The following is a 17,441-nucleotide window of genomic DNA, read 5'->3' on the forward strand; positions in this document are numbered from 1 at the left end:
ATGCACTCTACCTGACCCGAGGATTGGGGTCGATATGATATATGAAATTTTTGTTTGATTCCTAAAGCTTGTAACATTGATTGAAAAATTTCTCTAACAAAGCCCCCACCCCATTATCAGAATCTGTTGTTACAGGAGTAGAATAATTGAATCATAGAATATCAGGGTTGGAAGGGACCTCAGGAGGTCATCTAGTCCAACCCCCCTGCTCAAAGCAGGACCAATTCCCAACTAAATCATCCCAGCCAGGGCTTTGTCAGGCCTGACCTTAAAAACCTCTAAGGAAGGAGATTCCATCACCTCTCTAGGTAACCCATTCCAGTGCTTCACCACCCTCCTAGTGAAAAAGTTTTTCCTAATATCCAACCTAAACCTTCCCCACTACAACTTGAGACCATTGCTCCTTGTTCTGTCATCAGGTACCACTGAGAACAGTCTAGATCCATCCTCTTTGGAACCCCCTTTCAGGTAGTTGAAAGTAGCTATCAAATCCCCCCTCATTCTTCTCTTCTGCAGACTAAACAAGCCCAGTTCCCTCAGCCTCTCCTCATAAGTCATGTGCTCCAGCCCCCTAATCATTTTTGTTGCCCTCGGCTGGACGCTTTCCAATTTTTCCACATCCTTCTTGTAGTGTGGGGCCCAAAACTGGACACAGTACTACAGATGAGGCCTCACCAATGTCGAATACAGGGGAACAATCATGTCCCTCGATCTGCTGGCAATGCCCCTACTTATACAGCCCAAAATGCCGTTAGCCTTCTTGGCAACAAGGGCACACTGCTGACTCATACCTACCATATCTACACACCACACCACCTCATTAAAAAACTTCTTAGCTACCACCTTGGTGCTATTAATTTTAGTGGGAAATGTTTCTACCCATCCTGAAAAGGAATCAATAATTACTAACATGTATCTTTACTTCTTGGTAACTTGTCAATAAAATCAATCTGAACCCTATGCCAGGGCCTGAGCCTCCGTTGGTGCATCATGGGTTGCCAGTGAGGGGGTCGTGCTCTATCCTGTGCACACCAAATGCAATTCCTTACCCATGTTCTAACATCATCTTCCATCTTTTTCCATTCTGTAACCTGTCTTAACCTATTTAAGGTTCTTTTTACCCGCTCCTGCATGAACTGATGGGCTACATTAATCAGTTCTTGCCTTTCCACTTTTCCTGGAATTCCGTGATTTATAGCAGCACCCATTGGTTCGGGGACATCACTAGGGGTGCTTTTAACTTGGCTTCTAGTTACAATTGCTATACTGTGTTGTCGGGCTATTGTATCCACCCGACTATTCCAAATGGCTTCCTTGCCTCTTCCCTTGTTGTGGGCTTTCACAAGCCCGATTTTCAATTGCTTAGGATTCTATTACCCACTGGTAAATCCATTCCCACTCATCTAAGTATGCAATAACTTTACCATCCGCCGCCTTCCACCCATTTCTTTTCCAGTCCTGCATCCAGAACTCAATTCCCTTTACGCAAAAATCACTATCAGCGTAAACATACACTGGCCATGGGGAGTCCTCATATTGTTTCAGAACCTGATAAACTGAATGTTATTCAGCATGTTGGGCTGGCCTGTGGTCCAGCTGGCCCTGAATAATCTCCTTGTCTAAATTGATTACTGCATACTTTACACACCTTTTCCCATTTTTTACCATTGCATTTCCATCAGTGAACCAAATATGCTTCTCTTGTCCTGTCGTATCCAGTTCGTCTAGTCGGGGTGCCTCCACTAGAGCAATTCTCTGTTCCAGAGTAACCTCTGGACAGTCGTGCCGGTTTCCTTTTTCAATTAAAGCATGTGTTAACATATCTGTTTTGGATAGAGTTTTCGTGGTTACCCCTCTGTTAATTAAAATCAGCATCCATTGTGCCATTCAAGTATTAGAGACTTTCCTTCCCATCAGTTTCCCTGACAAAATGTATTTTAGTTTAGTTTGGGTGCTTTGAATAGTGACTGGAGCTATTCCTGTGATTGGTTCAAAAGATTTGCACTGCCTGGATGGCTACCAGTCATTCGCGTTCCCAGGGATCAATATTTATCTCAGCTCCTTGTAGCTTCCTGGATTCATATGCTACTGGAACCAGTTTTCCATCCTCATTATTTTGTAATAGCGTAGCAGCCAAGGCCATATTGTTTGGCAGACAATCGAATAACAAAAGGCTGTGACTCATCGGGAAAACGCAGTGCTGGAGCTCTGAAGCCTTTTGCTTTAAAAGCCTTAAAGCAGCATCCTGCTCTACTCCCCACTCCCAATTTGCCTTTGTCTTTAGTAATCGCCACAAGGGGTGCGTTATTTCAGCATACTTGTCAATGTGTGATCTGAGAAAGTTAAAGCCTCCCAATAGTACTCTCAAGGAGTGGGCGTCAGTAGGAGCTGGCATTTCTAGTAGGGCTCTCACCTGGCGCTGGTCTATTTACCTTCCTTCTTTCCAATAATTATACCTAAATATGTGACTTGCGGCTGCACCAGTCAATCCTTATCCAAGACTATCCTAAATCCTGGTTTTACTGGATTAATGCTAACCCTTTTTCGGTTATCATCTGAGTCTGTGCCTCAGTTTCCCCAAAGGCTAAAATATCATCCACATATAAAAACACAAATGGTCTATCTTGCGGACTCAATCTATCCAGCATATCTATCACTTGCCGGTGTGCGATTGCCAGACTGTTGTGATACCCTTGGGGCAATTGACAAAAAGTCCACTGCTGTTCTTTTATTGTAAAGGCAAAAGGATCCTGTGAGTCAGGGTTTAGGGGAATAGCAAAGAAACAATTGGATAAATCAATTACTGAAAAATATTTCAATGTGGCTTGGACCTTTTGTATAACCTGTGTCAGGTCCGCCACAATAGGAGCCATAGGTATTGTACCTGTGTTCATCCTCCTGTAGGCCGTTGTTAGGTGCCAGGACAGGCCATCTGCTTTTAGCACCAGCCATACAGGGGAGTTGAAGGGTGACTTTGTTTTTCTGATTCCTCCCTGCTATTCCAGCTCCTGGATAGTTTGTAACAATTGGGCCTCCGCCTCCTTTGGATAAAAATATTGTTTTTGGGGAGGCACTAAGTCCGCAACAATTTTTACACAGGCATTGATTTTACCATAGCCTGTTTCTTTTGAGTCCAGACCAAGGGGAATTTCTGGCGCCATTCCTCATTTTGCCAGGCTGATAATGCTGCAATTGGCCTTTCTCCTCCTTTTGCTAGTACAATAACTCCCCACTTAACAGCCTTTCATTTAATGTTGTTTCGATCGTATGTCCCTGCTAAATTACAGAACATGCTCCATTGAAAGTTGTGCAATGCTTCGCTATAACGTCGTTTGGCTGCCTGCTTTGTCCACAGCTGGCAGCCCCCCATCAGCTCCTCTACACGCACCCCAGCGCCTCCCGCCCACCGGCATACCCCGCGGATCAGTGCTTTCCCCCTCCTCCTCCTACCTCCTGTCTGCGGCAATCAGCTGGCTTGTGGCGTTCAGGAGGGAGGGGGGAGGAGTGAGGACTCAGCGTGCAGACTCCCCCTCTCTCCTCAACGCCGCAAACCAGCTGATTGCCACGGGCAGGAGGGAGGGGGGAAGAGCGAGGATGCAGCGTGCCTCCCCCCCTCCCTCCCCTGCCTCCTGCCTGCGGCAATCAGCTGGCTTGCGGCGTTCGGGAAGGGGGAGGAGTGAGGACTCGGCGTGCGGAGTAAAGGGGAAGGGGGGAAGAAGAAGCAGGTTAAGGGTGGCGGCTTGGGGGAAGGGGTGGAATGGGCAGGCCGAGGGTTGAGCCCCTCTGCCCCTGGCGCTTGCAGAGTAGGGGAAGCTGCTGCTGCTGCTGTGCAATGTGCTTCTCCTAGCCTACAGCACCTTCAGCCTCCTGGCCTGCCTCATTGTCTGCAGTACCAGTGGCTGTGCCTGTGTGGGATAAGGCGGAGGCACCTCCCAACTATAGTACTATAATATAGTGGCAAAAAAAATTTCTCTGGAACCTAACCCCCCCATTTACATTCATTCTTATGGAGAAATTGGATTCTCTTAACATCGTTTCACTTAAAGTCGCATTTTCCAGGAACATAACTACAACGTTAAGTGAGGCGTTCCTGTAGTGGGTTGTGGTCCAGAGTGAGTGGTTATTTGTTGGGTCAGTCCCCTTAGCTCCTCTAGGTTAGCTGGCTAGTTATTCTGCCAAAATGCAAGTTTACCAGCGTAATAGGAGGCCAAAGAGGCAGCGCAATCCCTTAAGGACTGGATGCTAAATGGTAGCTCATCTATCGGCGTGGCACCGTCAACTGTTACCAGACCAGCCATTACTTGCATCAGAGCCCGTCCAGTTGAATAATTCTCAGGGTTTCATTAGGCTCCTGGACGGAGGCTACAACTTGTGCTATAAAGTTACACCTGCCTATCTGTTCCCCAAATGTTGCCATTAGACCCAGGATACCGACGTCCTCAGTAACAACCAATCTATCCAGAGTGGCTCTAATTTCCGGGGCTGCACATACCCCCATGAGTCAATGGACTTCCAAGGCAGTTAGCCCTTCCCTTGCTGCAAGTAAAAATGTGTTGGTACACCAACTAGAAAAGGCGTCTCGCTTCTGGGTCCCCAAATGTCCAGCCATCGCCTTTAAATCGGTGGCCGATACTGGAACTGTGGTAACGGTCATGCTACCCTCACCATCTACGGGAGTCATTTCGGTGGTGCGTTGGATCGCTGCTACCAGAGCTATGGGAGTGAGCTCATCATGCCTACATTCCTGCGCATTATCCCATATATTCCTCTCCCAAGTTTCCCTGAGATCCTATATTTCCTCCTCCCAGTCTGGGTTTCCTCTGGGCAAGGTTTGATCCCATTCTCCTGCTGCAACCTGGCGGGTTGCGAAGCCTAGCTTCTGCTTAAGCTGCTTGATAATTCATTCACAGCGGTTATGCTTGCAGGTGCTCTGCCCTGTTCTAGCTTTAATTTCTTCACCATGCCCTGTAGGACTTGGTTTTCTCTTGATATTTTATCTTTTTCCTGTACCTGTTCCAGTAATCCCTTTTCCCTCACTTTTAGTTCCTGTAGGGTGTCTTTAAGCATGTCCAATTGGCCGTGGACCCCTGTAGTCAATACTTCCATTTATCTGCATCTTGCTCACTTGCTCTGAGCTTTTCACAAAGTGTAGTATCTTCTGCTCGGCCGTTTGACAGCTGGAGGAACACCTCATTACAGGTTTCCCACAATAGCCACAGTGCAGCCAAATCCTTTTTTATTGGGGTTGAAGGTTTATAAATCAACAAATATTTTGCCAATTTCTCTTCCAAATCAGCTGGTTGGTATTTCTAATCACTCTAAAATTCTATGTTGCCCATGCTTGATTCAGGACTGACAAAAACCCTTTTCTCTTTTCACCTCTGTTGCCCGTGCCAGTGCCTAGGCTTATCAATATAGTCTGCCTACCAATTTCTGCCTTCAGGAAGTTCTACATAAATTGAGGGGAGGGATAGCTCAGTGGTTTGAGCATTAGCCTACTAAAACCAGGATTGTGAGTTCAATCCTTGAGGGGGCCATTTAGGAATCTGGGACAAAAATCTGTCTGGGGATTAGCCCTGCTTTGAGCAGACTAGATGACCTCCTGAGGTCCCTTCCAACCCTGATATTCTATGAAACAATGAGTGTCTCAAGCTGGCTTAAGAGACAGGCTCCCCACCCCACAGAAATATCTGTAACCACAGGGCTGGGGGAGAACAGGCTGGGCCAAGGTGAGAAAAGGCATCAGATCTGAGAAGAATTTTACCTGAAGTACCAACTGGAGTGAGACATTAACATTTATAATGAATTTCTGACTGTATTAAGCTTAGCCTTGCATGTTTTGTTTTATTTTGTTTTGTGACTTACTTTGTTCTGTCTGTTATTACTTAAAACCATTTAAATCCTACTTTTTATACTTAATAAAATTACTTTTGTTTATTTATAAACTCAGTGTAAGTGATTATTACCTGGGGTGGGGGGAGGTGCAAACAGCTGTGTATAGCTCTCTTAGGCCTTGTCTACACGACAAGACTATTTCGAATCAACTTAGTTCGAATTTGTGGATTCGACCTTATGAAGTCGAATTTGTGTATCCATACTAAATACACTAATTCGAATTTCTGAGTCCACATTCACGGGGCCAGCGTCGACTTTGGAAGCGGTGCACTGTGGGAAGCTATCCCACAGTTCCTGCAGTCCCCGCTGCCCATTGGAATGCTGGGTAGAGCCCCCAATGCCTGCTGGGGGGAGAAATGTGTCGAGGGTGGTTTTGGGTAAGTGTCGTCATTGAACCGTCAATCACAACCTCCCTCCCTCCCTCCTTGAAAGCGCCTGCGGGCAATCTGTTCGTGCACTTTTCTGGTCAGTGACAGCGCGGACGCCACAGCACTGCAAGCATGGAGCCCGCTGCGATCATTGCCGTTTTCTCCTCCTCGCACTTTATCGTCCACCTCTTCCACAGTCAGCTGCTGAGACATTGGGCCACTTTTCAATGGTGCTGCAAGCACTGGGGGACCATAGGGGACGTTTTACAAACATCAACGTTGGGTGGCCGGGCAAGGTTCATGATGCGTGTGTTTTCAGGAACTGTGGGCTGCTCAGACGCCTGCAGGAAGGTAGTTTCTTCCCGGACCACGAAATAACTGTTGTGGATGTGCAGATGCCTATAGTCATCCTCGGGGACCTAGCCTGCCCGCTAATGCACTTGCTCATGAAGCCCTATACAGGCGCCTGGGACAGCGACAAGGAACTCTTCAAATACCAGCGAGCAGCGTGACCTGTGACTGTTCAGTTTCTTTACAGAGAAGCTGAACCTGCCCCTGTTTCTTTACCCAGTTACTGTTGACTCTCCTCTTCGGTTACATACCCCGTTCACCCCATTACCCCCACTTCCAGCACACGTGTAAAAATAAAATACATGTCCCATTATTACTTAACAAAGGTTTCTTTATTCATGACTTTTCGTGAAAGGGTTGAAACTGGGACGCAGGCTGTGCTGGGTAGGGTGTGCGGTGATGTAAAGACCGCCTCTAAACTCAAGGAATGACAGGCTCCTGCTCCTAGAGCGGTCCGCAGTGCCGGAATGCTTCTTTCAACGGCGCCTGCCATCCCTCTTTATGGAATTCTTGTGGTGGAGGAGGACGGATACAGATTCCTCAGCTGCGTGACTCAGCGGTCCAGGACAAGGACCGCTGTATAAGATCTGTAACCGCCCTCCCCCGCTGCAAAGTCACATCTCCCCCGCCCACACAGATCCTGGAAACCACCTCCAAAAACCGACCAGGGTGCCTACTGACTGCACCGTGTGTGTGACCCGCTGCTGATCCTGCCCCCGTGTCTGTACCCTGGGAAAGGTGACTGTCCTATGCAATTAACCACCCCCTTACCCACGCCCCCATTCAAACACAGTCTTCTTTGAAAAACATAACTGAAACAGTAATTAACAGCAAAGCATTTTTATTAATTAAGTACACAGTTAGGGGATGGGACTGGGATTGGGACTACTGTGAGTGTGGAAGTGAAGGACTTCGGCAAAGGTAGGGTATGAGAGCTTTTGGGTACTTGAGCACTGTGCTGTGGTGCAGTGACAGTATTCACGTCCCCGGCCGACCCTCCTCCTGATTACTTTCGTTGAGGGGGGTATGGGACTTTGTGGCAGGGGAGTGCGGTTGCAGATACACTGCAGGGTGTCTCTGTCCTCCTGCGGTCCTGCAGAACATCCACAAGGCGCCTGAGCGTGTCCGTTTGCTCCCTCACTAGTCCAAGCAGCGTTTCAGTCACCTGCTTGTCTTCCTCACGCCACCTCTCCTCCCGTTCGCTGTGTGAGCGCTGGCACAGAGAGACGGTCTCCCTCCACTGGCTCTGCTGGTCCGCCTCTGCTAGGTAGCAGCCCATACGTTCCTCGAACATCTTGTCCCTTGTCTTTTTCTTTCGCCGCCTAATCTTTGCCAGCCTCTGCGAGGGGGATGCTGTGGCAGGTCTGGAGACAGTGGAAGCTGTGAGATGGGAAACAGGGAGTGAATTCCTTGCAAAGATAAATTTTGGCGAACAATTAACTGAGTCTAGGCTGTCTCTGTGAATTCTGGGTTGAGACCCCTGTGCCTGCTGGGGCACAAATCATTTTCGCGGTGGATTCTGGGTAAATGTTGCCAGTCATTCCTTCCTCCGGGAAAGCAATGGCAGACAATCATTTCAAGCCCATTTTCCCAGAATTGCCCTGGCATACGCCATAGCGTGGCAACCATGGACACTGTTTTGCCTTTTGTGTATGTCACCGTATGTGTACTAGATGCCGCTGACAGAGGCGGGCCAGCAGCGCTACACAGCAGCATGAGTTTGCTTTTGCATGACAGCAGAGATGGTTACCAGCCATATTGTACTATCAACCATACCATAAATTGGTAATAAGATGGTAATAAGATGGGCATGGTTACCTGTCCTTTTGCACTGCACCATTTGCTGCTGTCATAAGTGCCCCTGGCCGAGCAGCCAGGGGTGCAAAAGCAAAAACTGGGAATGACTCCCTGAGTCAATCCCTCCTTTTAGTATCTAAAAATAGAATCAGTCCTGCCTAGATTATGGGCAAGTGTACTAGAGAACCACTGTATCATAGAACCAGAGAGCACAGCTGCTCTGTGTCCGATCCTGCATAAATTTTGAGCTGTATGCTATTCACAGGGGGTGCTCCTGCAACAACAACACCTGTTCATTCCGTTCTTACCCCGGCCTTCCTGGGCTACCATACCATTGTCCCCCCACTTCTGTGATGAAGTAATAAATAATGCAGGAATAAGACACAGTGACTTGTTTGTGAGAAATGACTGGAAGGAAGCCTCCAGCTGCAATGATAGTCCAGGCAGGACATTAAGGAGTGTGGATGAAGGAGCCCATCATCCCTCTGCTAGTCCAGGGGCAATTGAATCTTTTATTTACAATGAAGGGTGGGGGCTGATGGAGCTCAGCCCCCTGTTGCAATGATGAGGACAGTTACCAGCCATATTGTACCATCAGCCATCAAAAATTAGGGACAGGCGCCCTTGATCGACCTTACTGATACTTGTCGGCATGGTTACCAGCCCTTTTGCACTGCCCCATGTGCCAAGAGGCTGATGATGAGGACGGATTTCCATCTTTTTGTACCATCAGCCATCCATAGCGTGGGGGGAGTAAGGATGTTGGTGTTGAGTGCTGCACCATCACGTCTATCTGCAGCATTCAGTAAAGATAGGGCGACATGTAAAAGACTCAACAGAGGATTGTTTTCACTTCTGGTAGTGGGTGTGGTGTGTGCGCAAATTGCCGAACTATGCCCTGACCCACCGCAGACACTGTGTTTGACCCTAGAAGCATTTGGAGCTCATCCAAGAATGCAAATACTTTTCGGAGACAGCAGGAACTGTGGGATACCTTGCGTCCTCATTCCCCCCTCCCTCCATGAGCGTCCATTATATTCTTTGGCTTTCCGTTATGCTCGTCACACAGCTGCGTGCTGAGTCTGTGCTATGCCGTGTGTCCGTAGATTTTTTTAAAATACTTTGCACCAGGCGTAACATTACAGTAATTACCCTAATTAGATGCAGGAGTCTCCGAGCGAGATCACCCTGAGGAGGGTCACTGAAGGAGATATAGAGCGCATGCTGCGTGAAAGCTCGCACGAACCAGGGCCCGATGCAGCCGTGCTCGGGGAGGCAGTGCTCCCTGAGTACCTCATGAAAGCCTGGCGCGGAAAACTGTGCTACCACGGAGCACCCAATAAGGCAGCTCTCCCCAGGAACCTCCTGCAGAGGCTTTTCGATTACCTCCAGGAGAGCTTCGTGGAGATCTCCCAGGAGTATTTCTGTTCTATCCCCATATATATAGAGACCTCCTTTTCACATACTTCAGATTCCTGTTATATTAAGAATAAAAGTTTACATGTTTAAAGCACTTACCGACTGCTCCTTCCCCTGATTCAGGGTCCGGGTTAACGGCCGGGGAGGGTTGGTAGGGGATCTCCATGACGGTGATGAAGAGATCCTGGCTGTCGGGGAAACCAGCGTTGTAAGCGCTGTCACCTGCCTCGTCCTCCACAAACCCTTCCTCATCTTCCCCGTCCGTGAACATCGCCGAGGAACTGTCCGTCGACACTGTCCCATCGTCAGAGTCCACGGTCACTGGTGGGGCAGTGGTTGCAGGCTCCGTAGCGTCCGTTTGCCGCTTTGATTTTTTGGTAGCCTTGTCTGGGGTCCTTGATTTTCACGCGGCGCTGCGTTGCATCCCGGCTGTATCCTCTGTCTCTCATGGCTTTGGAGACCTTCTCGTAGGTCTTCGCATTCCCTGTTTTGGAGCGCAGCTCTGAAAGCACAGACTCCTCGCCCCACACACCGATCAGATCGAAGAGTTCCCACTCAGTCTATGCTGGGTCCCTCTTTCTATTCAGAGATTACATGAACTCCTCTGCTGGAGAGCTCTGCAGTGTTGCAGGTGCTGCGGAGCTCGCCCCGATGTCCAGCCAGGACGTCAGATTCAAAGAGCCCAGACAGGAAAATGAATTCAAATTTTCCCGGGTCATTTCCTGTGTGGCTGGTCAGAGAATCAAAGCTCGGACTGCTGTCCAGAGCGTCAACAGAGTGGTGCAGTGTGGGATAGCTCCCGGAGCTACTAAGGTCGATTAGCATCCACACCTAGCCTAATTCGAGCTAGCCATGTCGAATTTAGCGTTACTCCACCTGCCGGGGTGGAGTACCAAATTCGAACTAAAGAGCCCTCTAGTTCGAATTAAATGGCTTCCTGGTGTGGACGGTTGAGCGGTTAGTTCGAATTAACGCTGCTAAATTCGAATTAAAGTCCTAGTGTAGACCAGCCCTTACAGTGATATAGAGGGCGAACATTTATCATGTTACTCTGTGTAAGCTTTATACAGAGTAAAATGGATTTATTTGGGGTTTAGATCCTATTGGGAGCTGGGTGTCTGAGTGCTGGAGACATGTATCTTACTGAGCTCACTTCAGTCTAGATCTGCAGCTTTCAGGCTGGGGCCCAGACCCTGGGTCTGTGTTGCAGCAGGCTAGCGTGTCTGGCTCAGCAAGGCAGGGTTCTGGAGGCCCAGGCTGGCAGGGTAAACGGGATCAGAGGTAATTTCAGCACATCAGGTGACCGAACATGTCACACTATGCATTTGGGTTTCCTGCATTTCCAGAAAGCATCCCAGCCCCTGAGTGATGTGCTCTTCCAATCTGGGTTGCTCTCAATCTTTGTTCTACTGTGGCTAACTAATTAAATAACCATTGGAACAAAGACATGAAGTTGAGCATCTCACCGTCTAGTCCACCAGCCTATAGAATCATTCTCTCTGGCTTGTGATGCTTCCAGTGTTTTGTCCACTGATCTCAGTCGGGGCCTGCAGACCTTGTTGGAATACAAACAAATTAATAATAACAAGAATATAACCATGGGTTCTGTGAAAATACATTGCAATGGGCTGGAAATTGAATTCACCTGTTTCCGCTCCCCGTCACTAAATCAGTACAGAGTTAAACAGATTCAAAAATTGGTTCGGGGTTTATTTATTGCTCTCCTCAGGGTGTCCTTCACCTCTGTGTTTCTCAGGCTGTAGATGAGGGGGTTCAACATGGGGATCACAACCATGTAAAATACTGAGGCCACTTTGTCTGTGTCCATGGAATAGCTGGAGGTGGGACGTAAATACATGAAGAGGACCGTGCCAAAAAGCAGGACCACAGCAGTCAAGTGGAAAGAGCAGGTGGAGAAGGCTTTGCACCGCCCCTCAGCAGAGCGGATCTGCAGGATGGTGGAGGCAATATAAACATAGGAGAGGAGGATAGTGACAAAACTGCTCAGTGTAATGCAGCATGTGAAAGCAAACAACACAATCTCATTGATGCTGGTGTCAGAACAGGAGAGCACCAACAATGATGGGATGTCACAGAAGAAATGATTGATGATGTTGGAGCTGCAGAATGACAGCTGAAATGTAAAACATGTTTGTATCACTGAATCCACCAGCCCCACAGCGTACACCCCGACCACCAGCCTTTTACAAAGCTGCCTGGACATGGTGACCGTATAGAGCAGCGGGTTACAGATGGCCACATAACGGTCATACGCCATCACAGCCAGCAAGAGGCACTCAACATCTGCAAAAATGATAATGAGATACAGTTGCACAGCGCAGGCAGTGTAAGAAATGCTTTTCCTCTGTTCTAAGAAATTCAGCAGCATCTTAGGGGAAATTATAGAGGAAAAGCAGAGGTCACAGAAAGATAAATTACTGAGGAAAAAGTACATGGGGGTGTGGAGTCGGGGATCAATCATGATTAACAAGATCATCCCCCCATTCCCTACAAGGGTGATACCATAAATCAGTAGGAACACCCCGAAGAGGGGAACCTGCAGCTCCGGACGATCTGTCAGTCCTGATAGAATGAACTCAGTCGCCTCCGAGTGATTTCCCTTTTCCATCTCCTCTGAACAGAGATCAGGAAGCTACAGAGCTGTGGGCAGGTGGATGGTGCAGAAAACCTGTCCCTTCTCTGTAATGAAGTAAGTTAAGATAAATGGAGATCAGTTTCTTAATGGACATCAGTACCCACTCTGGGAAGGGCTTAGTCCACAGAGACAGATGTTCACAGCTGGTCATTCCAGTTGTTTAATAAAATACACACTGCATAAATACAATGACATGGAGGTTAATCATGACCCACACAGGGACACTCCTTTTCACTAATCTGAGCAGCAAACAGGGACTTGTCAATCTGCTGTAAGAGAATCAGGATGAAAACCATCTCAGTCTGGAGAGATTATTTGTTTGGTAAAGAAGGGGTGAGCGGAATGGATTGTCAATCTTTCTATCCTCTTTGGGCAAGGGGAGCTCTGTGGCTTGGCATGTCGGTTTGGGGTAAAGTTGCTTACTCTGCTAATTAAGCTTTTTGGCATTTATTTTAGCCGGTATGAAAACCCAGAGACACAATGGAAAGCACTGACTTCAGTGACTATGTAATTGCCTATATTTTCCAAGCAAGGAGGTCGCTCCTTTAGCTGAAGGGGTAGGAGTTAGGGCTGAGGCTTTTAGTGCTGGAGGTCTTCCATTCAGTACCTGCTGATCATCATGGTGTCTGCATGTGTGTGTGACTGTAATTCAGGGTAATAGCACGTACCTGCTGAGAAGAGAGAGAGAGAGATGCGGTGGCATTTCCCCATCAATAGAAACTGCCAGTTTGGAGCATGCAGGAAATTTTATACTGAGCTGTGTGATCTATGGGACATAATTGCAGAAGCAACTGGGAATACTTGAGCTCAGAGAGCCATAAAACCTAATTAATGTGTTCAGTGACCCAAAGCCACCATGGTGTAATTGGTGCCCTGGGGATTAATTTGACCCCTCTTTCTTACTGTGCTATTAAATGATGCAATTTCTACCAGAGTTACAGAGTAAGAGGTTAGGGGTATATTTCACCCTGTTCTTGTCAGTGCAAGCTGGGTACTGTGTAGAGCTGATCAACAAAGTATCTTTTTGGGTTTTTTTTGTGTGTGGAGACTGAAATCTTCTTGCTAAAACTTAATATTTCCACTTGGAAATACCACTGAAGTGCCTCATTTTTACACACCACCAATCTCTTCCATGGGCCAGGTTCCCAGGGTGGATTACATGATGGTCTCTCCTCTTGCTGAACTGCCCTGGAACTTCACCAGAGTCCCACAGCCACGGTTTAGGGAGGAGGAGAGTTTAGTATTTTGATGGAAAGGTGATAATTTCCTGGGAAAAATAATTTCATGGAAAAAATAGTTACATGGAAATTCCAATTCCCCATCAAAAAAAGTCTCAAGAAAAATTTTCAACCAGCCTGAGCAACAAATTTGGAATCAAAGAAACAGAAAGTTAGATACAGGTGAAAAGTACCAATTGTTTGCAGTTGTAGCTGATATCCTCTCTGTCCTTCCTGGTTTCAGAATCACCTCATTGTCCCAGCACCAATAGATGGAATGTAAGACATGAAGGAGTACTCAGATTATCTAGCTATATATAGCATGCCAGTCACCATGGTATCCTAGATCCTTCCTTTGCTAGGTTACTCCCCAAAGTAGGAAAGTTAGGTTCACTCATTTTGCTTGATGGAGCCCACATGATGACCAGAGGAGTTCAGGAGGAGGCCACAGCATGCTACGGACTTCAGCCGTTCACAAAACTATCCCTCTTGCATACCTATTATCTGCACACCGAGCTCAGCTTTAAGATGCTAAATGAATCTGTGAGTCAACTAGAAATAGTCATGCTCTCATCGCAAACAGTAATACATCTTTTTATAATGTATGTGAAGTTATGATTTCACTGCATTGTGTTATTCATACATGTTCCAAACTGAGACTGGAAAACTGGTCTGACTTAAACAAAGACATGTGCGCTCTGCTTAATTTTGTATCTAAACAGTAACCAGAATCTTCAAGCAGGAAGGGAAACAAGGAAGCCCAAAAAGGTAAGGAAAAAGCAGCAGGGAACATCATTCTACACAGACATTTTATCTTCTGGTAACCAGTTGGAAATGTTTCTCAGAGAGGGGTAGGACTATAAACAGGCGGGGCAGACATCCAAAGGCACCCCCACTCTCTCTCTCTTTGCCCTTTGATTCACTGCATCTGAAGGGATAAAGGAAGCAACCATTGGACTAGGGGAGGGGTCCTGACTTAAAACGTTTGGTCAATAAGACTGCTGAAAGCATGTGGGGAGGAAACTTTTGCTAGGAATTTCACATCGTTTGTTGTTAAGCACAAGTTGCATTGTAGCTTTATTTTTCTTGTAACCGTGTCCGACTTCTATGCCTCCTTATTTCCACTCACTTAAAATCTATCTGGGTAGTCAATAAACTTAGTTTTATTGTTTCAACTAATGCAGTGTGTTTAAATAGAAGTGTCTGAGAAACTACGTTGCATGCATATTAATGCTACTAAAGAAATAATGAACAGTGTAACTTGTATTGTCCAGGAGAGGACTGGGCAGCACAGGATGTACATTTTGGGAGGGAAATCGAAGACTGGGGTGTGTGTTGGGGTCACCTTGCAGTATAACCAACTATTCCTGGCCCGGCTGCAATTACACACACATGCTCAGGGCGTGATTTGCCTGCTAGATGGTTGTTTGTGAGTGGCCCAGGTGGAAGCCACTTCAGCAAGGCATTACAAGGTTGCAGGAAGGTGTGACACAGCTGCTGATTAGTCTGAGTTGAACCCTGGTATGTCGCAGCCACCAACCTAGAAACTATCCCAGTAACACCAAAGGTGTGGTGCTGATTGACAGTAGTGTCCAATTGACATGAAAGGGTGAGGTCACCACAGGGATGGGCTCATGCATTGATCCATGGCTGCAGATGCACAAGAAAATTGTTGTCATCACCTCCTCACAAGTAGATCCATGGCAGGCCCAGTGAAGACTCTTCCTTTCTGCACTGTGGTAGCAGAAATTATCCCCCATGGGTGTTCAGGCTTGTCTGGTATTATCTGTGTTTCAGGGCAAGTTGGTGCCCCCTTCTCCTAAGTGGTGCCAACCTGTGAGGCATTACAGGGTTGCGTGTATTAGGAGGAAAAAGTGATGATCCAAGTCAGCCCTATTCCATGGTATAATCTGTGGAGGAGGGATTACAAAGAATGTACATAAAGTCCTGCTTCTCTGAACACCAGCAGAAACAACCAACAGCCAGCAATCTCTGTATTCAGAACCTCCAAGTTTGTCACTGCAGGTCTCTGCTCAGGAAACACTATGTCCCTACTTCCTCTAGGAGTCATGCTCATTGTGATAGGTTAGATTACAGGACCACCCTGATGTGACAAGACTACCTCTGCTCCTCCTTTCCCTGCCAACACGGGGCCCCAGCACCCTGTCTTGCTGAGCCAGACAGTCCCATTTGCTCCAACAAAGACCCAGGGTCTGAATTACTTGCCTCAAAGCTGCAGTTTTACCTGAAAGCAGCTAACAGAAGTGTTCTTGTCTTTAACACTGAGGTAACGTATACACTACGCGCTGGATCGGCGGGTAGCTATCGGTTTATCGGGGATCGATATATCTCGTCTCATCTAGACACGAAATATCGATCCCCGAACGCGCTCCCGTCGACTCTGGAACTCCACCAGGGTGAGCGATGGTAGTGGAGTCGACAGGGGGAGCCGCGGCGGTCAATCCCACCCCGTGAGGACGGGAGGTAAGTCGAAATAAGATACTTCATCGTCAGCTATGCTATTCCCGTAGCTGAAGTTGCGTATCTTACATCGACCCCACCCCCTAGTGTAGACCAGGCCTGAGATGCTCAACTCGCAATGGAGTCTAAACCCAGACAAAACTGTTTTACCCTGTATAAAGCTTAATAAGTAAAAAGTGATTTTATTAAATACAGAAAGTAGGATTTAAGCAGTTCCAAGTAATAACAGACAGAACAAAGTAAATCACCAAGCAAAATAAATTAAAACACGCAAATCTATGTCTAATCAAAGTGAATAAAGATAATCTCACCCTCAGGGATACTTCAGTAAGTTTTTACTCAGACTGGACCCCTTCCAGGCCTGGGCACAATTCTTTCCTCTGGTACAGCTCTTGTTCCAGCTCAGGTCGTAGCTAGGGGAGTCCTCGTGATGGCTCCTCTCCTCTTTCCCTGTCCCAACCCCTTATATGTTTCTTGCAAAAGGTGGGAATCCTTTGTCCCTCTGGGTTCCCACCCCCTCCTTCTCAATGGAAAACCACCAGGTTAAAGATGGATTCCAGTTCAGGTGACATGATCACATGTCACTGCAAGACTTCATTACCCACTTGCCAGCAGACAGGTATACAGGGAGACTTACAAATAAAACAGAGTCATCTGCAGACAATTGTCCTGCTTAATGGGAGTCATCAAGATTCCAAACCACCGTTAATGGCCCACAATTTGCAAAATTACAATAGGCCCTCAAAGTTAAATTTCATATTTCTGGTTTCAGATACAAGATCGGTACATTTATACAAATAGGATGACATCACTCAGTAGATTATAAACTTTGTAATGATACCTTACAAGAGACCTTTTGCATGAAGAATATTCCACTTACATTATATTCACTCATTAGCATATTTTTATAAAATCATATAGACTACAGTGTCACACTCATAACTCCTCCTCCTGGCTTCTCTGCCTCCTGTCACCCAGAGGAGCCTGGGGCAGTCCTCCCTGCGAATGCCAAGGTCAGGGCAGACTCCAAAAAGTAGGATATTCCCTAAACTGGTGGTTAACAAAGATAATCTCTGCAACAACTCTGCAGATGCTACAACAAAATATCTCCAAGCATGCCAGCTCCATCCTGATTCTTTTGTTAATTTTATTTATTTCCTATAATTTATAGTCCATGAAACAGAGTGTGACATTGCACCCCATAATGTTTTATTGAAATTGGCTTATGAGTGTAAATATGATATAACTGCAATATGT

General features: G+C 46.9%; 1 protein-coding gene and 1 pseudogene across 1 annotated transcript; both read right to left on the bottom strand.

Annotated features, from left to right (window-relative positions):
• Nucleotides 1-1,053, bottom strand: part of LOC120404096 — a 4,309-nt pseudogene extending 3,256 nt beyond the window's left edge.
• A 10,467-nt stretch (nucleotides 1,054-11,520) lies between these two features.
• LOC120404097 (olfactory receptor 1019-like) lies at nucleotides 11,521-17,085 on the bottom strand. The gene is made up of 2 exons (XM_039536100.1): nucleotides 17,054-17,085; nucleotides 11,521-12,430 (listed from the first exon to the last, which is right to left on the bottom strand). The coding sequence occupies exons 1-2, from the start codon at nucleotides 17,083-17,085 to the stop codon at nucleotides 11,521-11,523; spliced, it is 942 nt and encodes a 313-aa protein (XP_039392034.1).
• Between the last annotated feature and the right edge of the window lie 356 nt (nucleotides 17,086-17,441).

This window comes from Mauremys reevesii, linkage group 4 (assembly GCF_016161935.1).
Source record: "Mauremys reevesii isolate NIE-2019 linkage group 4, ASM1616193v1, whole genome shotgun sequence".
NCBI classification, from domain to species: Eukaryota; Metazoa; Chordata; order Testudines; family Geoemydidae; genus Mauremys; species Mauremys reevesii.